General features: G+C 41.9%; 2 protein-coding genes across 5 annotated transcripts in view; one reads left to right on the top strand and one right to left on the bottom strand.

Moving 5' to 3' along the window:
• Positions 1 to 8,089, bottom strand: part of bcl11bb (BAF chromatin remodeling complex subunit BCL11B b) — a 28,463-nt gene extending 20,374 nt beyond the window's left edge. The window contains exons 1-2 of one of the 4 annotated variants that reach the window (XM_034527895.1): positions 7,697 to 8,088; positions 7,271 to 7,566 (exon numbers count right to left, since the gene is read on the bottom strand). In XM_034527895.1, the coding sequence (XP_034383786.1) occupies positions 7,271 to 7,334 (64 nt within the window). In that variant the 5' untranslated portion in view covers positions 7,335 to 7,566; positions 7,697 to 8,088. Of the gene's footprint in view, positions 1 to 116; positions 190 to 7,270 lie in introns of those variants that run through there. The other 3 variants (XM_034527896.1, XM_034527894.1, XM_034527897.1) reach the window with 3 other exon arrangements.
• Positions 8,090 to 12,299: 4,210 nt separating this feature from the next.
• ccnk (cyclin K) lies at positions 12,300 to 18,125 on the top strand. Its single transcript, XM_034527946.1, has 11 exons — positions 12,300 to 12,521; positions 13,318 to 13,547; positions 13,793 to 13,874; positions 13,959 to 14,090; positions 14,890 to 14,995; positions 15,096 to 15,153; positions 15,291 to 15,460; positions 15,561 to 15,769; positions 15,892 to 15,922; positions 16,201 to 16,272; positions 16,745 to 18,125. The coding sequence occupies exons 1-11, from the start codon at positions 12,513 to 12,515 to the stop codon at positions 17,290 to 17,292; spliced, it is 1,647 nt and encodes a 548-aa protein (XP_034383837.1). The 5' UTR covers positions 12,300 to 12,512; the 3' UTR covers positions 17,293 to 18,125.
• Positions 18,126 to 22,760: the final 4,635 nt, after the last annotated feature.

Genomic DNA, 22,760 nt, shown 5'->3' with positions numbered 1-22,760 from the left:
AGTTCATTCTTTTTTTCTTAAATAAAGCGACAAGAAAGACAGAGACAAAATACACAGCGAGGTTTAATTATTCCTGATAACAGCTATCTCTCCCTACTAAATAAGATGATCATTACATTCACAACCGTGTTACTTTCATGGCATAAAACAACGCTGCTGTAAAGCTTTCGCCTAGACAAACACCTGCACAGCTTATCCAGGAGAGATCTGCGTGGGTGGGACCCAGCACACACACATATGTATATGTGTGTTTGCGTGGCCAGGAAGCTATTCATCTCAATGTGCAGGCTGGGTTTCCGGTGAGGGCCTTCGCTACACTGAGCTGTCATAGGTAGACGGCTGCCTTCACCACGTGGGAGACGCAGCTTGTGCAGAACAAAGTGGAGCGGAGTGGAGGCCACATCCACCAGCATGTGTGTGTGTGTGTGTGTGTGCGTGTGTGTGTGTGTGTGTGTGTGTGTGTGTGTGTGTGTGTGTGTGTGTGTGTGTGTGTGTGTGCACCTGCGTGCGTGTGTTTATCTTATCACAAAAGAAAACAGAGAAAAGAAAACAGAGAAAAAGAAGAAAAGGCCAGTCAAATGTCTCAGTGTGTGTGCATATGAATGGAGCAGCACACAGGTGAGTTGGAGCACAGTTTATTCTCCACAGACAGAAAATCTATAAAGCCAAACCCGAGGTCCTGTTAAGAGAGTAAATCTCATTCTTCACAGATCTGACACGGTCATTAATAACCATTGCATTATCATTCCCCCCCCCCCCCCCCCCCCCCACCTCCCCTATGGCGTAGACTGAGTCCCTCAGCTTAACATAAATGGACAACCTCCATTTTTTAAACACTACCCCGATCTACCAGTATGAAAATGTATCCTCTCCTAAAAAGCCTGGAGGAAACCTGATCTCCAGAGACTCGAGGGGCGTCTGAGTGAGCGGGTACCCAGGAAGATGTGCTGATGCCTGGGAGAGGAACATTGCTTTGCCTGCCTGTCTCTGCTGCTCTTCTACCCGCATCCCCACCCCTTCCCTCTGGCTCCCTTCGCTCTCTTTCTCCAAACATGACTAATAATTGCAAAGATTAGACAAAGAGTGTGTGTGCTGGTTTGTGTGTGCCTGTGTCTCGGTGTGTAGTTATCTCTTATCAACCCATCTCAAACTGCCAGGGAGGCGTTGCTCCTCTAAATTCCCATTCATAACCGTTAAGGTCTAGCAGAGTACCGTATGCATATTTCCCCCCAAATTTTTATATTTCAAATATGTCTTTGCAACTATATGATTCAACCACCCACCCACCCACATACACACACGTTCCAGTCCCCTCACTTGCCCTGGAGTGATGATCCGATGCCAAATATCTTTTCTCTAAATGGAGATGGGTTCCTGGATGCCTGCCAAATAATTTCCATCTTATAATCTTTGGCGGCAAATAAGGAACACAAACACATATTTACCTACAGTTCACAGCGTGTGACCATGATTCACATGAAGCAATGTTCCAGGGTGTTCACAGAAGCCGAGTAACTGTGCGCAAGCATGCGTGTGTGCATAAGTGCAACACATATAAGTCGGACTATGCAGGAGATCTCTGCTAACAATATGGCCCATGTGGCAGACCCACATCCTTGGGCGTTCTAAACGAGTTAGAAAACGACACCAAGTCTACAGACACCATGGGCAGTTGAACTTGACGTTATCGCTGCGAGAGAGGAGAGCCTGTTTGTTAACATATGCTTGAGTGACATGGCCCGGGGGAAGAAGGCAGTAAATTAGTAGGCGTTGGCACTGTAACCATGCCGCTGGAATATCAGTCGGACACCTTCTAAAAACCGCACCCCTCTCTGAAACCCGCTCACTTGTCTGTCCCGAGGCTCACCTGTGTGAGAAAGAAGAAAAGAAAAACAGGTGCAAGAAGGAACTGAACATGGAATGTGGACACAGAAAAAAATTGGACGCAAACACACTGAAATGGAAAAAAACACATGCGAGCAGAATAACACACTAATGTAGCCTATCATCGTGACAGACAGTGTCTAATTCTCTCTGTATAAATATGTGAGAGGACCATGCTTGATAGGTAAGGGAGCGCACTATGAAACATGCCGTCGCTGAGAAGGCGTGATGATAGCAATGAAACCAGATGTCTAACATGACACAACACATACTTTATTTCTCTCTCTTGGTCTCTTGTCACACACACACACACATACTAACACTAATACACACACACAGAGCTATATTCACCCAATGGCTACTCTGCCTTATCAAGTGAGTTAAGTCAGGCAGCCTTAGAGCACCCCCTATCAGTTTGATGGGGAGTCAGTCACACTGCACAATATGGACCAGATGGGACACACAGCTGAAGACAATGGACCTCTTTCACCAATATTTCCTGTTTGTGTAAAAGGTCAGATAATATATCCAAATGCCTGACCAAAAAAGTACTTAATGAAGAAACTGTGAATTATTTAATTCAGCTGAGATTTTTTTAAATTGCAAATATTTAAATATTTGGTGTTTGGAGTTGCATTATAATTGTTGTGTCATATGATACAGAAGATGTGACGCCTTGTCACACTTGTGGCCAGGTAAATCCTACAAGGTAGATAAAATATGTTAAATCTGTTGACAATAATTGCCCTTATTAATCCCACCTATCCTGAATTGTTGTGTTCGTCCTCAAACACTCGTATGAGTGTTTTTGTTGTTTTAATTGTTGCCCCGAGGAGAAGGTGAAGTTATATAAGAAAAATGAGAACATGTTTGTTTTTAGTGTAATCTAAAACATTTGTTATTATTTAATGATGTGAATTTGATGAGTTTCTGCAAAGCGTCGTTGACACTCAAGTCCTGAGCTTACACAACATTTTAATACAAGCTGCACATGTTGGTGTTCTGCTGGTGGAGACGGAGGAGGGCCAGGGGCGCTCATATGACAGTCCACCATCCTGTATGGGTTCAGACCTGTATCCCTTTCTTTGTTTTCCCTTTCCACTTTCTGAACTGAAAACTCACACACACTCAAACACACACACACACACACACAGACACACACAGACACACACATACACAGACACACACACACACAGACACACACACACACAGACACAGACACACACACACACAGACACAGACACACACACACACACAGACATGCATACAGACACACACACACACACACACACACACTCACACAGACACACAGACAATCACACAGACACACACACACACACACAGACAAACACACACACACAGACACACACACAGACACACACACACACACACACACACACAGACAAACACACACACACACACGTAAAAGAAAACAGGCAAAGTCGGGTAAGATTCACGCTGTCATTGAAAATGAATGACAGCAGCAACGTTGCAGATGGTTGTAATCAAAGATTGAAACAACAAGCGGCCTCGCTTAGTCTCTCCCTTTTTCTCGGCTGCGATTGCAAATGAAGAGCTGCAACAGTGTGTGTTGTGAAAGGCCAATCCCGTGTGTTTCATTATCTTATCAACATTTAATCTGTAGCAGTTTCATTTGTTATCATGAATCTTAGAATAGCAGTCTGAGAGTGAGCAGAATACGGCTCTGCAGCTGACTGTGACTTGTTACTAAATTGCTAGAAATGACTTGCAAGCTATGAGGCGTGACATTTGGGGATATAAATAAAATCTGCCAAACCATTTTAAGATATATTATTATTATTATTATCATTATTATTGCTATTATTATTATTATTTTTAAAAGAAGCATTGCAAAAATGGTTGGATGTGTTCAATAATATTGATATTTAGAAAGAAAATCTGAGAATAAACTGCATTGGCCTCTCAGTAAATCGTACATCGCTCACCAATCATCTTCGGTGAGATTACCATCCGGTTACCAATGTGTGTGAATATTTATTGTGGCGTTGCAGTGCGTACGGTGAGTTTCTCCCCCAGTGATTGACAGCCATATGGTGCGAATAAAGACGAACACATTAATTGTTTCACAAGTAGCGTGCCAATTCTGAGAGTAAACAGTTATCGCGAGGAGTTTTCACGGCTGGATCCAGAAAAGAATTATCTGTAATAATTCTTATAATAGAGAAATGCCAGTCTCTAAACAAAAGGGGGCCTGTGATACTAAACACCACTCATTCCACGTTAAAGTGTGAGTAATTCAAGAATATTCCAACGGTTTCTCTGCCATTTATGTGACTCCAAACCGAATCACTGAGAGTCTAAAAAAGCAGAGAGGGGATATAAAGTCTTAAGAAAACAAGGGATGAGCTGTAAACTAAAGGTCAAATTCAACTTAGTCAGGATAGCCTGATATATGTGATGTGTTAGTGTGGAAACAGTTTGTATTTGTGGTTGTGCATTTTGAGGGTGATGAGTACAGTTCCAATGGAATGCTGATTAATGTGTGTGGCTGCTTTCCTTGGCGCATAGTGTGTGTCCATTAATTGCAGTTGGAGTCACTTGAACGTCCCTCTTGACATCTGATCTGCCAAGTAGATCTACAGAACATAGTCTTCAACTAAACGACTAACCAGAAATATGCTGATATTCAGGTTCTCCGCACTTCCAAGTAGAGTGTGACCTATAAGCTCATGGCTGCAGGGGCCGAGGCCGTGTTCAGTTACAGTGAATAACCCCTGATCTGACATGCCGGCACCCTGCACAAACTATTTATTAATAATGGAGTAAGGACATACAATGTGACCGGTCTTGGCAGCTGACACAACCTACTGACGAGATCATATTAAAAATATTAAACAATAAGGTCTCTTCTTAAACGTTCTCTGACGCTGTACATACATATGCAAAGCTATATCAATACGTGTTGACTTTATCAAATTACGGTTTAGTTTCCCCCTAGCGCTCCTCAGATCCTCCAGCCTGAGGTGTGATCCTGGCTCTCTCCAGACCCACCCAGCTTAAGGAAACAGCATACAAAGACACGCAGCCTCCAGCAATTAAATGAGAGGTACATCACAATCCTTCCATCCATCATAGCTAAAAGAGTGGAGTCATTATTAAGATATATATGAATGGTAAACATTGCTTAGGCGTTTTATGTAAATACAAGTGCATCTGTGACACACACACACACACACACACACAAAAATACCTGCAGGGTCAGTCCTTCCTAATTGTGCACTTGTGTCTCTTATGTCATTGAGGCTACGGTGTATCATGTGAAAGAACAGGTAGGACGAGATTCAGGCCCAGGTGGCAGCCGCTTTTCAGCATCCTATCTATCTATCTATCTATATATATATATATATATATATATATAGATATATATATATATATTTATATATATATATTTATATATATATATATATATATATATATATATATATATATATATATATATATATATAGATAGATATCCCTTGCTCTAACAGACACTTAGCACAGCATCAACCTCACGCACGATGGAGCTGAGCATCAAACATTTGTCAGCATTTGCAAATATCTGAATTTAAGATGTTGTTTTGACACTTGGAAGTTTCTGCTGATTCACAATAAAAAACAGTCATTTAAAGACAGAAGCACCTCAGAGACATTTGAACACAGCTTCAGCTCGGACAAGGAAATTAGGGAATTTAAGTCTAATTATGAAAGTATCTACATTCAGTTTGGAATATTTAATGACTGTAGGTGCTGTGAGGTTCACTAATATGTAAAAGAAATGTCAAACAAAGTTACCCATAACTGGAAGGAGGGAAGTCACATATTTGACAGTTAGTCCAAATTTCTACCAGTTCTCTAAAGTCAAATACAAATTTGCAAAACGTTGCCCACATTTTTCATAATTCATGCAGGGTAAATGTTGAACAGAGACACACATGCCTGAGGTGAAATGTTGCCCAATCGTAAATGTATCGAGGGGTAACAACTTGTTCTCCAACTTAATTAATTGACTGTGACTGTAGAATGAACTGTCAGATTAATATTCAAACTGGATCAATATTCGTCATCCGCCTAAAATCTGCACGCTATACTTTCTCGATTAGAAAACCAAAACTCCGGGCATTGCATACATTTAGATTTCAGATTGCTCGTTGCTTTTACAATAACCGTAATTATTGCAAGTGAAAAGTCCATATAGTGACATGAGAGAGAGACAACGTGAAGGGAGTAAATGATTAGTCGGCTGAGACGGAATGCGTCGAACCCTTCCAACACAATACAGATTGACCAACAATTACATCATGAACTTCTGCAAAGAATTAGCCAGATTAGGCCTCTATGAAATTGGATTTAGGCAAAGCAGAGCGCTGGGAGATGAAGGTTAGATTGATATAATTGATTTTAAATTGGATTACGCAACTTTTTAATCGTATGCCACAAGAAGAAAAAAACATACTCACTCAGATTAAATCTGCGTAATTTAATCACAATTGTGGTCGCAGCTCTGAAAAGCTTCAAACAAAGTTATGACCCTTCGTTTTTAAAATATTGTATAATTAAAAGATCGGCGTTGCTTTGTGTGGCGTTTAGTTTTTTGGTGGTATATTGCGAATTGAACATATTTATTTGCTAAATTAAATTTGATGGTAAGCTTTTCAAGGGTTAACTACAGTGCAGAAAGGCCTTGCTTGATGTGTAAAGAAAAAAATCATTTATCATTGTGTGTGTGTGTGTGTGTGTGTGTGTGTGTGTGTGCGTGTGTGTGTGTGTGCGGAAAAGGAGATGTTTTGAATTAAGATACAAGTTACCCCGTGCACAAAAACAAATAACTGCATGAAATGTGCATGAAATAACTGTTTCAATGGCTTCAACGTTTAACTGCATAAATACACATTGCCACATGTTGCAAGACATGGGAACACAATTAAATTGTGTTGTGATTAAATGTTGCATGTTCGCACATGCAAACACTCACAACCGCTCTTACACACAAACACACGCACACAAACATACGCACACACACATACACACACTTAACCCGACAGTCCCACTGTAGATGTCACATCATCTCAAAGCATTATTATATACAAAATATCACTGAAATGTGTTGATCATTTTCAAAGGTGTAAAACAAATATGATCAACGAGTACTCAAATTCAGTTTAATGAGTGTTTCCTCATGGCAAATCTATTTTCACAAATGTAAGTTATTGTCAGTAATCAACTCCCTTGTTCGGCACATTTTCTAAGACAAAAAAACACTGCATGGAACTGAACCCAAATATTCATATTTTATTTCCCCCAGTAAATTAGAATGAATTCAAACGAGAAGTAAACTTCTTTACACACAGTGATATCAACTCACCTCGTCCTGTCTCCCTGTGCGCCAACGATAAGTGCTGCGGGTTCACCTGCTTGCGGCGGGACATTGCCCCGGCATTTACTCTGGCATCGCCCGGTGAACGGCACTTGGAGTCGGCTTGGACCGTCGTGTCGGTCCTCTGTAGCTCGCAGGTGACCACCTTGTCCCGCTCCTAATCCCTCTACTGTTCACAGTCTTCAGTTCAACTTGGATGCGCGCGGAGGTGAGGAGTCGGACAGGGCAGGAGCGCAGTACCAGTTTGTCCACAATGTCCTGAAGCTCTTCGGAGGAAGCAACACCTGGATTGAGGAAGCCACAGTGTACTTTTAGGAAGCTGTGTGTTGGCTACCTGCGGCCGATGACAGTAAATGAGGTGCGCAGGTATGATTGGCAGTGACCGTTTGCAGATAAAAATCCTGGACTGCCCACCTCTGCAACGACCGTGTTGACAGATGAAGTACGGAGCCGTCCACTGGTGATGGCTTTGGTTCGTATTTGGCTCCTTTCCCTTTCACCTCTTCTTGATTTTAATGATATGATTATATCATATGGGGTCAAATGGCTCCTGTTTATTCTAGGATTCCCTACAGTCCTTCCATTTCAGCAGCGGTGCGCTAAAATGACCCTTTGGCACTGACTCCTCCTGCGCGTTTTGGCATCGGTGCGTGGAACGAAACTCTTGGCTCTGGTGGCAGAAGCCTCGCTGATCGAGAGAGAGAGAGAGAGCGAGAGGGGGTGGGGGGTGGAGAGAGAGAGAGAGAGAGCAGGCGAGCAGACAAGACACCTCCTCCTCATCTCGTCCAACAAGCACGGGTCCGAGTGTTCAGTGTCGAGGCTACTTCTTGTTGGCTCACACGAGGAGCGCTGCTCTGCATTGGTGTGTGTGTGTGTGTGTGTGTGTGTGTGTGTGTGTGTGTGTGTGTGTGTGTGTGTGTGCGTGTATGCGTGTATGTGTGTGTGTGGCTGGGGTTGTCTCAGTGTAGTGGAACGGGATTCAAGTTCAAGTGCGTCCGTGACGACCCCACAGGCTCAATAACACAACACGTGGACCCCAGCGGTGGCTTCCTGTAGCTCAGAGCTGGTTGCATACAAAGTAATTCATACAGTCATTACATATTTCCAAATCAGTGCCACGATGTCTACCCCAAATCACTTAATTTACCTTCACAATAATCATCACATCCAATGATGTCCAAGCATCTTATCATACTGTCTTTTCATATTATATATTATATATATATATATATTTATTTATTCCTTTATGTTTCATCAGTCAACTAATTGTTATAACTTGTTCTCTTTCAAATAATGTTAGCTGAAAAACCATGAAACAGTTTTAAAATGTCTGGAAATCAGCTCAGGCTCATGGCAGTCCGGAGAAATCGTTACAAAAGGCAGTCTGCTGGTATTGTTTGCAGGGACGTTAGTCCATGTTTTAACAATGGGAAGTCTCCTTATGGTGGGCACGGTGAGGTCAAGGGGTCAAACAAACAGGACTACCAACCAAGACAAATGCAGGATTTTTCATAAGAGGCCGGTGTTCGACGATCGTGACTGCTTTCATAAACCTTTGCTTTGTTACCTAAACCTGACTTTATGTAGTTATTTTAAACCCAACCGTGATGTTTTTCATTATCCTAACTTTTTGTTGATGTTGCTTAATGTCATCACAGCTGACAGAAAAAGAAATCATGCCGAGCAACATGAACGGAATGGACAATTAATGCTGCTCAGCACGAAACCAGTACATTCAATTTCACGACTATTTCACAAACTGACTTGAGAACAGTCACTCCTAGATCACACTAAATAAACTATATCGTCATTCTGGGTTCAGAGGTCACCTGCAATTCAGATATACTTTGTATGTTATTCGGACATTCCATGCTGTGTACATTATTTAATAGCACTACTGCACACGATCAATGTAAATATGCACCTATTGTATTTCCTCACACTGAATGGGGGGTTGCATCTTTGTGGTTGGGATACTTTAAACATGTTGTGAGGCAACAGTACCCTCTGTTGGCACAGTAAGGACACATTACCAACCCGTTTAGGAGGTGACATAACACTGCTTTACTACACTTTATTCTTGTTTTTAGAATGAAGCCTCCTTAATTTTCCATTTACACAATTCAGAATGTGAGAGAGTCCTGAAAGAGCAGAACCGGTTCACTCAGAGGCAATTAATGGCACTAATGGGCCATCCTTCTGCACATAATCCACTGTAGTCACACATCCCAGTATGCACAGATATGTGTGTTACATCTCAGCTAAAACACACTCAAGTTTCCTTTTCTCACCTTACCTTACATTCTTCTGTGCTATAATTTGGTTAAAATACATTGTTGAATAAATATAAAGCCTAATGCAGACATTTAAAGTTGACACTATTTCTTGGTGGATAAGGACGGAAGTGTGCAGATATAGCAATGCATTTTATAGTCTTTCATTAATAAAACATGGTGGGCAATTTTAAGAGCATTAGAAGTTTGATTGCTTCAGGGCAGGCCTCGGGGACTTTCAGGACAGTAATTATTTATATAAATGAAATGTCATCTCAACTCTGGCTCAAGTAGAGATAACCTCAGCAGACTGCACATGGAAACACTACAACACAACAGCTATCTTTCACAGATGGGCCGAGCACGTTGTCGAGCATATTGCTTTGACCGAGGCGCATAAATTTGGTATGTGATATTACATGAAATGTCTTCGTTTTCGCATTGGGCCAAGAGAGCAACAGCATTCATGGGCACATCGGATGCTGAAGGAAAACATTATCCTGAGTTCACGCACTCGCTTGCTATCCCTGCTGGCTGCAAGCAGCTCCTTGATCTTTACCCATGGGTTTCTCAATAATACATCAACGTCTCCATTATAGCTTGTATCTGCTGGCTCCGGGCAAAGGCTGTTTAAACTGGGTTGCACAGGGCCAATATACCACAAATGGCCTGCTTGTGGACACAGGAAAGGTTTTAAGTCCAAAGTGTTGCCTCTAAGGAGACGTGTATCCTGTGTGCTAAGTGCCATCGCTGCATCAGAAATACCGACACACTGCAGGGCAACACACACAAGAGATGAGGACAGTGTTGTCCAAGTAACAAGAGACAGTATGTCTTTTCCCAAAATGACACAGGATTTAGGATATAATAATAAAATAATTATAATATAATTTATGTTAAATAATAAAAAGGAGCCCAAGGACAAAGTAGAAGTGGGGAGCTCTTGCACACCAGTGGACAATACACGCAGCCTAACTGGCTTTTAGGCTCTGGGTCACAACCTTCATCACATCCTTTTATCTTCCGTTGCCCCTTTATTCCCCAAAGTACATACCAAAACTGCATTAATGTCTAAAAATAGACTAACATATATAGGAAAGAAAATTGCACTGAACATAATAGAGTTTGTAATAATATAGGAATAATTAAGTGTTGAGGTTAAGTAGCAGCCAACAGGAGTGACATAAACAATGAGAGGTCCACTCCAGGACAGCTCAGGGTAATATGAATATTGCTCTGGGATTTGCTTATAGTCGGAGCTTCATTATGCAATGTTTAATATTAATAAAGAAAGTACATGTATATATTATTCATAGGCTGATTTACTGTGGTGTGTGTGTGTGTGTGTGTGTGTGTGTGTGTGTGTAGACTTGAGTGACAGATTGAGATGCTCCCTTGCTACGGGCAATACAACTAGGCAAGGCTCTTACTTTTCTACAGGACACATCCTGACAATTTCTCCCACAGTTAAGAGGATTTGTCCGAGCACGGCTAAATATATAATGCATGCAGATTCCAAATTTTAATTTGGACGAAGTAAATGATTCAACGCTGGCTTTCCTCAGAAGTGGGGCTGGGAGGGGAACTGAAAGGGCAGGATGTTACTTGAAAGTACTCTCTACAATCTGGGACATTTGAAGCAAACAAAAGTAATGATGAAAAATTACCACTGCACTCTTGTTCATGTCAAGTTTAAAAGAGTGAAGGGAGTAATAATACGTGTTCTTATTTATCATAAAATGCAATCATTAAATCCATATTCATAGAAGGATTAACTGTGTTTCTACCTGCTCTGCCAAATGTGCATTATAGGTTTTATGCATTTTACAGCATATATACTTGTATTTAAAGAACGTTGAATAAAAGCATACAATAATTCCTGTTTTAAGAACTCAAAGCTACACATTTTATTTAATGGTCAATAATGTCTGTAACACTTCAACTGTAACTTGTAAAACAAGGCAATGCTTTGTCGTATTCCTTTTATGTTAAACAAATGAAAATGTGTATCTTAAATTAGACATAAAAACCCCTGTGCTGCTCATCTCCTCAGAAATGTATGATTTATTTAATTCATAAATATAAAAAGGTTGTTTATAGTCTGTAAACACAAAAGAAAGAGGGAAGTTGCATTTAAAGAGCGCAGGAAAGAAACATGTTTTTCTCTTAAGACTAAAACTGGTCTACTAATATACCACTTTAATATAAGACGCATACGCATGTTGTAGCATATTTGATTTCCTTTTTGTGATGCTGCTTTTAATATATCATTGTTATCCCACTGCCTTTTCATCATGTTTTTTCTTCAGCCTTCCTAAAATGACTTAGCACTGCGGCATATGTGTAATAATTATATGTTTCTTTATATCAATTTGTATTGTTACCTGCTCAAACCAATTAAGTGCAGTCTTTTTAAACAGGTATGTGACAAAGTCCAGTAGGCTATAGAGCGATCATTCAATATTTTATCTTAAAGTTGTCATAGAATTGTGTAGAGGTTTTTGTTTGTGTTATATTTTTGATAGACATTGTACTGATTGTTCAATCTGGTCAAATCATAGACTGTCAAAACTGTTTTGCCCAAGTCCAAGAGTGATTAATTGTCTCCCTCTAGTGGATACTATTGGGGATAACATAATTAAAACATACTTAAAAGAAAACGTGAATTATTCACACGTATATCTAGTTTGCGGTATCCCAGTAGTAGAACTGTTAATTAAAGCGTTGAATTAATTAATTCAGAAGAGGAAAGCTAAATCCGAAAATTAACCACAGCAAACATCGCAATCAGACGTCCTGCGTGATGACGTCTGCAAACAGTCTCTGACATCCTCCATAATGGCGGAACCCTTGTTTCAATGGGGGCTGTCGTGGATCACTTGTTAGCCAACTTCGTGTGAATAGCTGCGGATTCATCTCACAGCCTCTTGGTTCGGGTGGTTTACTCTGGCGACTTCATGTTAAAGGTAAGAGTTGTGTTTCATTACATACAGTTGGACGACTATCGAGCTGGATTCCGGCATGTTCTGACCGCGCGGGGCTCGCGCTTCAGAGGTGTTCAGAGCTCGTGAGAAGCGGTCTGCTAGCGTTAGCTGAGGCTGCTCGACTAGCATCACCTAACGTTAGTTGACTTCATAATGTTAGCCTCTGCGTGCGGTGTGACGTCAGCTCTTGGTCGATACACACTCCACTAATTCCCCTCGGGAGCTTCTTGGTAACGTTAGCTCAACGAAGCCAACTTTTAAGTTCCAATTCCTGCTAGCTAGACTAACAATTTTGAATGCTAGCTCGGACTTAAACAGTATGGTCATGCTAATTTGGCGAAGTTCTTCCTCGTTGATTATGACATCCACAATGAGGTTTTGAATTGTGTCGCTTCCAATGAATCTGTATGGGTATTGTTTGTTTAGGAAGGCGCCATGACAAACGTTACGGTGCTCCTTCCAACACTACGTTTGTCAAACTTCCATCGTGCACTTACAGAATAACACTTCACACAGCGTTAGCTTGGACTATGAAGAAATGATCTGTGCGCGACTTCCAGACACTTATTTAAAGTAACGTCTCCGATTTTAGCACTCAGGGTTGTCACAGGTGTCCAAACTATACAGCACCTTTAAGTTAGGATAACGATTATATTGCTCTAACGTTACATGTCTGACAGCATGCTGGTGTTCAGGGATCCTGCTCCTCTTGTCTTCAGCACTCTGATGACCCGTAAACTGTCTGTAGAACTGCATTCTTGTCTCTGTATCTTGGCAGTCAAGTGCAGCGGGTCCATCCACCGTTGCTTCTCTTCAGCCAATGAAGGAATTCAAGGAGAACTTCTCGGGCCAAGTGATTCTGGACCACATCAAGCCATGCTGGTACTGGGACAAGAAGGATTTAGCCCACACCCCATCTCAGTCTGAAGGCCTGGACCCTGGCACAGAGGCCCGGTATCGGAGAGAAGGAGCCCGCTTCATTTTTGATGTGGGGACCAGACTTGGCCTGTATCCTTGATTGATTTAATTTGAATACTGAAAGGCAAATGAAAATCTACATTAATCGATTACATTTGTTTCAGTTAGTTCATGAAATGTAGTAAATGATAAAAAGACATTACAGCATCTAAGCTTTGAATAAATGAGACAATTAAAACACTGTTGTGTTAATGTGTGACCTTTTTTTGATTAGGATTGTTTTCACAAAGCCTCTGAAGAGTTTGACTTTCTGTGATATCCTTGACTGTCACCAGACACTATGACACACTGGCAACTGGCATCATATATTTCCACCGCTTCTACATGTTTCACTCCTTCAAGCAGTTTCCCAGATATGTAAGTTGAGTTCTACCTATTTGGACCTCTTCCTTGAAGTGGACTAAATGTGTGGGATTTAATGTTGAGATGTTTTCCCAACAGGTGACCGGTGCTTGCTGTCTGTTCCTGGCAGGTAAAGTGGAGGAAACCCCAAAGAAGTGTAAAGACATCATCAAAACAGCCCGCAGTTTACTGAATGATGTGCAGTTTGCCCAGTTTGGAGATGATCCGAAGGTGCGTTTTAATTTGACGGTTGTCTTGGGACATTTTACACTGGTCATTGGAGGGTATACTTCACTGAGTGCAGAAAATAATCTTAACTCTTAATCGCTAATCTTATTTTAAATCCTTTGTAAACTAGTTTTACAGACTACTGACATAATAATAATAATATGCTGCAACCTAATTTTGAATAATCTGCTATAGCAAATTGCTATAATCTGATCTGTAAAATTTAAAATAGTAACTGAGCTCCAATTAGAGGCAGTCCCTTTGTACTCGCTGGCTGTGGCTGCTCGTTTTGGTAAATAAGCACATGTCTCAATTAGACTCCAAGTAATCGTTAGATTGGTTAGATTCTCCACAGTTCAGTCATTCAGTTCATTTAATGGAAACCATGAACACAACAAGACAGTTCCCAACTCTTTCTATTTAGTTTTCACCCCCTTTCCTTCTCTGTATACTAAACAGGCCGATGGGCTTTAAGAGGATAAGGAGAGCTGTTGTGTCAGTATGTCGTGTGCCACAAAATTGGCGCCCGCTCACTGTCTCTAAATTTGATCTTATCTGAATGCCGGAACTCCAAGAACCAAAATAATGTATTCAATTCCTACAGAATGCAGCGTTGCACCTTTTTTAAAAAAAAGTTACTAGTAAGTATAGATGTGACATAAAGACTCCAGGTGTGTAAGAGGTTGAAAAGGTGGAAAGTTGGTTCCTTGGTTAATGAGGAGTTGGCCTTCAGTCAACCCTGCTTGGGCTGAAGTGTTCTTACCAACAGGGATATTTCAGGTATCTGTGTTTCTTTCAACAGGAAGAGGTGATGGTGTTGGAGAGAATCTTGCTTCAGACCATCAAATTTGACCTGCAGGTGGAGCACCCTTACATGTTCCTGCTGCGCTATGTCAAGCAACTCAAAGGTGAGATGGGATGACAACGGCATTAGATTCCATACAGAGGGGGTTCATTTATTGCTCAATGAATTTAGAAAGCTTATGAATCATTTTCTGCTTGTTAAAGGTGAGAAGAATAAAGTGTGCAAGGTGCTACAAATGGCATGGACCTTTGTCAATGACAGGTGAGCAGTTGGCATGTGTACTCTTTGTAATGCAAAGTGCTACCCTTTCTTTTCTAAAACTCTGTCAATGAGTATGATCTAGTTAGAAAGAAGGGGAGAAGAGAAGCCTGTAACCGTATTGCCTGTGTCCCTGGCAGCCTGTGCACCATGCTGTCTCTGCAGTGGGAACCAGAGATTATTGCTGTAGCCGTCATGTACCTGGCCGGCCGCCTCTGTAAATTTGACATTCAGGAGTGGACTGCCAAGCAGTCATCACGCCGCTGGTGGGAGCAGTTTGTACAGGACGTCCCAGTTGAGTTGCTTGAAGGTACTTGTCAGAAAGCCATAACACTACCTGCCTCTCCTACGATATTTGTTTCATTTCTTTACAGACTAGTACTCAACCAAGACATTTCTTCTTTTTCCAGACATCTGCCACCAAATCCTGGATCTGTACTCTCAGGGAAACAAGCCCATCCCTCAGCAGATACAGGAGAAGGAAAGGGCCGCTGCTCCTCAGGTCCCCATTCCTCCAATCCCACAGGGACTACCCCCAGCACCCAACCCTCCCCCACCACCGCCAAAGAAGACTTCCCCTCAGGGAGGCAGCCCTGCACTCCAGCTCAAACGCTCACATGTGAGTATATGCTTGAATCGCATTGTATTTGCCAGAAAACCATAATTTATGCATCAATGCTCCTCACCTCAAAGTGGGAACTGAGTATTAGCATTCATGTTTTTTTTTTGTTCTACTTTCAGACATCCCCCAAAGATGAACCAAAGGCTCCGGGTAAGACTTTAACATGCTTGCAGGCCAAATTCTGCCTATGTGTTTTTAAAGACATTCATAATGTGTAAATAGCTGTTGATCCACTGAAACACCTCCCCAGAAAAGTTTGCAAATTAACATGACGGATGTATACTGTAGGTTCTAAGTGCTTGAGATTAGAATTTTCCTTTGGGGCTTCAGGATTTTATGAATATTCACGCCAACAGCAAAGTTCCCTAATTCATTCACTGAATTGAAACGGCGTTTGTAGCGTATTCACAGATCTGTTTCATTCACAGAACAAGTTGGATCAAAGATTCCCAGACTGGAGAGCCCCATGCCCCCTCTGCCTACATCACAGCCTCCCCCAGGTAAGAGTGGACTGTTCGCCTTCTACCGTCTTCTTTCAGTCTAATTGTGAGGCGGTTAGTGATTTAGAGTTGGGTTAGAGGACCGGTCTGTGCTGGCATCCTCTCAACACCCCGCTGTCTGTTAGCGTGTGCCATAATGAGCAGCCAGGACCCCCTGCTTTGGACTCAAGCTTAGAAAGTAATCCAAAGTCTGTAGTCCTCTCAGTCTGCTTACATAAGCAGCAACTTGTCTGTCCATTCTGTTTCCCAACACATGCAGATTCCTAACCTATCCCAGACCAATCTGATTAGTGCTTGAGCCTGGTAATGAGACCTCCTATGTGGCTGAAGCCTGGCAGTCCCGGTCTAGCTCACAGTCTGAGATTGGAGAGGTTACGTGAGATCGGGGTGAATGAGCCTCGTGGTTTTTACAGGAACGAGGCCAATTTTATTAACAAGTTGTTTTCTCTTGTCTTTTCTTCTACCTCACTAGAGCGCAAAGCCCCAGCTCCAGCCCCTCCCATGGAAGCGGAACCATTTAATGAAACTGCTCCTCCTCCACCGCATGCTCCACCGCCACATAAGCCCCCTCCCCTACCCCATCGCCCTCCTCCACCTCCACCCTCCAACTACATTATGTCCACCACCAGCTCGTACATGTCCGGGGAAGGCTACCAGAGCCTGCAGTCGCTAATGAAGACAGAAGGTCCCTCCTACGCCCCGATGCCACCCAGCTACGCACCCCCATTACCGCCATATCACCCCCACGTCTATCCACCCCCTGCGGCACCCCCTCCAGGCCCGCCGCCTCCTCCTTCCAACTACCCGCCACCCAACTTGGCGCCAACGTATCCGCCACCAGGCTACAACAGCTACCCTCCACCGCCGCCTCCACGCATGCTGTCGGGCCATGTACCCCCTCCAGTTATAGGCCTCCCGCCCACTGGGTATCCCCCACCCCCCGGTCCCCCAGGACAGTCACAGGTGCCCCTGCCCCCTCCGCCTGGCATGCCTATGAATCATGGAGGGTGGATGAGATGAGAGTAAACAGTCCATGAACTGAATGCGTGCAGTTCATGGAAAACAACCAGGAACTTGTTGGGCTTGTATTCATGGAGGGAGAGATTGTTCTCTTCCAGCATGACTTTTGTTGAGGAGGTTCTTAATGAAGGCGTACCAAGAAGTAGACTTGAAAAGGAACAGTGATGTCTGGACAGGACTGTTACGAGAACCTGCAATGGCACTGAAAGACTGCTTGGTGTTCCAGGATCTTGTAACAAACACTGTCCACTTATTATTTTTCTGCAAATGTTGGCATACTAAATTTAGTTGTGGGCTGATGAAATGTACTTTGATCTATTCAGAAGGTCTAGTAAAAACAAAGGTCGACTCATATTTCTTTCTGTATACCCTAATTGTGTCTTGACCTGCATTTTTAGTTATGTCACTGTCTTTTTTTTTCATTTCCAATGTTTTGCTAAGAAAACCGGCGTAATATAATCTTGAGATTGTTGTACATGCAGTAGTGAAATATAAAGATTATGACACTGACAAATGTAGATGAATATACAGTGATTTATGCTGTATATCCTTTGTCATAATGCTTTCTATTTTGTGGACGCACTACCATAGCATTCATTCTATCACTCATTTCCTGTCCCATTATTTTTAATGATTTGGCACTGCAGACATGATCTAGATACAATAGACAGTCTAAGGTGTATCTGTACATATCTTTTCATTTAACCATTTCTTCTTGAATGTTTTCTATCCATATGTGCCTTAGTCAGGCTTCTCTTTTCTGTATCCTGCACGCAGCTTTGCTTTTGTGTCCGAGTGGCACTTAAAATAAAGACCTGCTTTCCTACTTTGAACTTGGTGTGTTTTCACTTGGTATCATCATTCATTTGCATCTGGATTCATTATGTACAGCAGTGGTACCCACTTCCCATGTGTAAGATGAATACAACTTCACCTGTAGCACTTATGTTCTTATGAATGGATTAAACCAGTCTGTTTTCAAAGCTATTATTCATATAAAGTGGATATAGATACAGTATGTTTTTATGTAACCAAATTCAACCGTGGTATCAATTTCTTTTAGCCAACCAGAAACCTTGTTTCAGCTTTTTAACATCAGCCATTCCCTTTATGTAAGTATGTAGATTGTTTATTCGTACTTTCAAGTACCCTATTTAAAGTCTTTTTGTGGTTTAAATATGTAACCCTTTATCTTTTACCCTTGGCTAACAATTTCTCAGCTTGCTTGCCAACTACTTTCCATCCACTCTCAATAATGCAGTTAATGTGTTGCAACTGACGAAAGTTGAGCAGCAGGTAACTGGTTATTGTAAATTTCCGAGTTTACTATGTGTGGTTTTTGTCATCCATCCACCCATTTTCATCCGGTTTCGGGTCGTGGTGGCAGCTGGCCCAGCAGGCTCACCCACAACATCTTCCAGCTCATTCTGGGGGATCCCGAGGTTCAGAGAAACATTTGAAGCAATTTCTTTTGGTTTGTTTTTGTTTCCATAGGTTCAGTAGCCAGGCCTTGTTTTGTTATATTGACTTCTATTTGCTTGGCACGACAACACCTGTCCCATCCTCTCCCACTTTATTGAGAACCTTTTTATTAAATGCACCCGAGTAAAAATAAATCTTGTTAAAGGTTACTTTTCACATATTCTTTGGTTGTCATGTGTCCGTCCCCCCTCATCCAAGAGACGAGACAAAAGGGGATGGAACACATACCTTTATTCTCCTCCACGATAATGCCATAATGGTCAGCTATTTGCGACAGCTGATCCTACACACGGCCACTTTAACAGTATCCATACGTGCATCATATAAGGTTTATTTACCTTATGTATGCTTCCTTTGGGCAATATTATCAGGAAACACTGCATAAACTTTCATTGCTATGCAGACGATACTCAAGGAAACCACATTACAGATATGTTCACTGTCAGACACACTGATGGCAAAGCAAACCGTCTAACCAACACTTTCTAAACTCAACCATATGGTCTTCAGCTCGTCGCAGACATTCAGGCCCACTAATGGTGCAACCACAGTTCAACAAGCTGTGTTGTGCTTTTTGGGTTGCACATCAGGGACAAGGCAGGCAACCATTTCCAATCTGTTTGAACTCGTATGTAAATAGATTGGTACTGAATAAAATATATTTCTATATTCTATGAAGCCAGACTACGGATGTTATACCTAAAATAAGTCAAGCTAAAGTTACTGTGAGGAACTTTAACAAGTTATGAAACGGGCTTAACTTAATACTGAAGCTTCCATATGACCTTCAAGAAGATTGGCTACTTCTATATAGTTTTTCTAAATTCTTATCATGCTACCAGGTTGGATTCCGCACTAAATCAGATGAATGATTTTAAACCATGCAGTTTAACCAGTGGCTCGATCCAACTTTGTTCAAAAAAGTATTCAAAATCACATCTCTTAAAAATAAAAAATGAAACGAATCCCACCCATAGTCATTATCTATTGTCGACCCATCAATCTGTTAATGTGAATCATAGGACAAAGTCCGACTTCGGTTCACCATAAAAACAACAGTAAAACAAAGACAAATCTATATTACAAATATGGTAAATACCTGTACTTTACTTGTATTTCTCTTTTCTAGTCTTCCGACCACTCAAAGTGCTTTAACACTGCATGACATCATTCACCCATTCACACCCATTCATACAGTGATGGGAGGAGCTAAGGTTCCACCTGCACATCAGCAGTAACTAACATTTATACACCGTAGAACAGCTATGGGAGGGATTTGGGGGTTAAGTGTCATGTACATGGGCTAGTGGAGCAGGGGATCGAACCACCGATCCTCTGATTGAAGGATGACCCTGCTCACCACTGAGCCAAAGTCGCCCTATGTTGCAGGATCTGTTGAAGAATCAGACGTAAAAATAAATCGGCAGAATGAACAGATACATTACATTGAAGCAGGGGTCGTCCTTCAATAAGAGGATCGGCGGTTCGATTGCCGGCTCCGCTAGTCCATGTCGTTGTGTCCTAACTCCTAATTGCTCCAGCATGCTGTGCCTATTTTGTGATATTGTGATATTGGGCTATACAAAATAAAACTGAATTGAATTGCCTGCAGTGTGTGAATGTTAGTTAGTCCTGATGGGCAGGTGACACTGTGCATGGTAGCCCCTGTCATGGGTTTATGAGTGGGTGTGAATGATGTCATGTAGTGTTAAAGAGCTTTTAGTGGTTGGAAGTCTAGAAAAGCGCTCTACAAGTACAGTCTATTTATCATTCACCAGAAACTCCCTGCTCTCCTTTCCCTCCTCACTCCTAACCCACAGTGGACAGACCCAGATCTGGCTTCGCTGCAGCCTTGGACCTGCAGTCGGAAACTCCAGCAACAGGACAGCTCCGAGTCCCAGAGCAGCGTCTCCTCCTTCAGGAGCAGAGCTTTGCCTCGATGCTCCAGCTTTACAATCTGTACACATACGACATCCCTGACCTTTGACCTCACATCGGATCAGGAACAACTCTCAAAAAACCCAGAAAAAAACCTTTGACAGGGAAAAAAGGGAAGAAACTTCCAGGAAAGCAACAGAGGAGGATCCCTCTCCCCGGATGAACAGAAGCAATAGATGTCATGTGTACAGAATGAACAGCATTACAGAGTTCAATGATTATGACTAAGGAGTAGTAGGCATGGACCCTGATCCATATTTCCACAATCCATGAAACAGAAGGAAGAAGATAGGAGAGGGTTGAGGGCATCAGCAGGGCCAAGGCGGGATGCAGGAGGCACAGAGAAGGAGGCAGGGCCATTGGGAAGGAGGCCAGGTCCAGGCCAGGGGCAGGATGCAGGAAGCAGGGGTAAAGACCCAGGACCAGCTTCAGACACAGCCAGGTCCAATGGACCCTATCTACTGCTACTGTGACCATGTGACCAAGCACTAGGTTACACAGTGCTACTGTGACCATGTGACCAAGCACTAGGTTACACAGTGCTACTGTGACCATGTGACCAAGCACTAGGTTACACAGTGCTACTGTTACAATGCACCAAGGTGAGAAACCAACGCTTCCTCCAAAACCAGTGATCAAAGCAGCTCTGGTGACACTTTTGACGGAGTTTGTCTGCACACATGATCCCTGTACTAATAAAGACACAGTAATCATCACTGTATTTGTACTAATAAAGACACAGTAATCATCACTGTACTTGTACTAATAAAGACACAGTAATCATCACTGTACTGTACTAATAAAGACACAGTAATCATCACTGTACTTGTACTAATAAAGAGTTATTATCATTGTCAGAGTAGAGATGTTTTCTCTCTGTAGCCTGTTAAACAAACTGCATTGAGTATTGTCTGTGGTATTTATATTGTGTTCTGTGTCCTGCTTATGAACGCAGGATCCATTTCTATCGGTGGAATGCGTTTGTCTTAGTTATTAATTATTTGTGTCTGTATCTTTTTAAATTCCGACAAATTGTGACGTCATTATAAAATAACCCAGAATATGATTATGGTTTCTCTTGAACACTGAAATGAATTGATCTGGATCAATGTTTCAGGTTAAACTTCAATAACTCACCAAACCCGGAATGATCAGCCTCACGTGACTGAATGGAAATGAAGATAAATTGTGTAAAAAGTGAGGAAACGACAATAAGAGATTGTGATGTACCTTTTGTCACTGCCAGGGCCTTATAGGCCAGAAACGGGTTTCTCCAGTTGGCCATATGATCTCCTGCCACCAGCAGACTGACAGGGAAAGCCTGGCATCACACCAATCACATTTATATTTGTATTCCGTGATGTGTATTTTTGAAGCTTTCCACTCAAAGGACCCCGGTTGGGAATCCCTCATGTGAGTTACAGAACCTCCTAGAAAATAATCAGCAGTTTTACTTCCAGTGCTGTACCAACAGAGGGCAGTCTAACTCATCTAGTGAAGAAAATAACATGCACAAATCTTTGAAATAAAGACACTACATCAAAGTATCATTAACTAACTTTATTTATTTTCTCCCAATTTGTTCTAAAAGTGGCCTATTTCATGTTTTCTTTTCAATAGTCATCTGTTTAGTCAAAGTCATGAAAAGAAGTTACAGCCATGCTAGTTACTACAGGTTTGACATTTACACTGTAGAATCTAGGATTCTGTACAGATGTTTTAGCATCTAGGCAGAAAAGAGTTCCAAATTAAAACACCTTGCAGAAAAAAAGTGGCATATTTAAAATCAAAGTATTCAAAATTGCTTCAAATCAGTTCCTAAAAATAAGGACACTTTGATTTATTTTTGACCCCATTGAGAGAACAGAGGTGCGTGGTGAGCAGCCTCAGAAATGTTCTAATTTGGAACAAATAACACTAGAGATGGGAGAGCTAAACGTAGCTATCAAATAACTTTACACTTTGAGAAATGTGAAATATCTAAAACATGACTGATGGCTCTCCCATCTCTATCTGACACCTGGCAATAAATACTCTGACAAACAGTG

This window comes from Cyclopterus lumpus, chromosome 24 (genome assembly GCF_009769545.1).
Source record: "Cyclopterus lumpus isolate fCycLum1 chromosome 24, fCycLum1.pri, whole genome shotgun sequence".
Lineage (NCBI taxonomy): Eukaryota > Metazoa > Chordata > Actinopteri > Perciformes > Cyclopteridae > Cyclopterus > Cyclopterus lumpus.
This window is presented reverse-complemented; position numbering and strand designations above follow the sequence as displayed.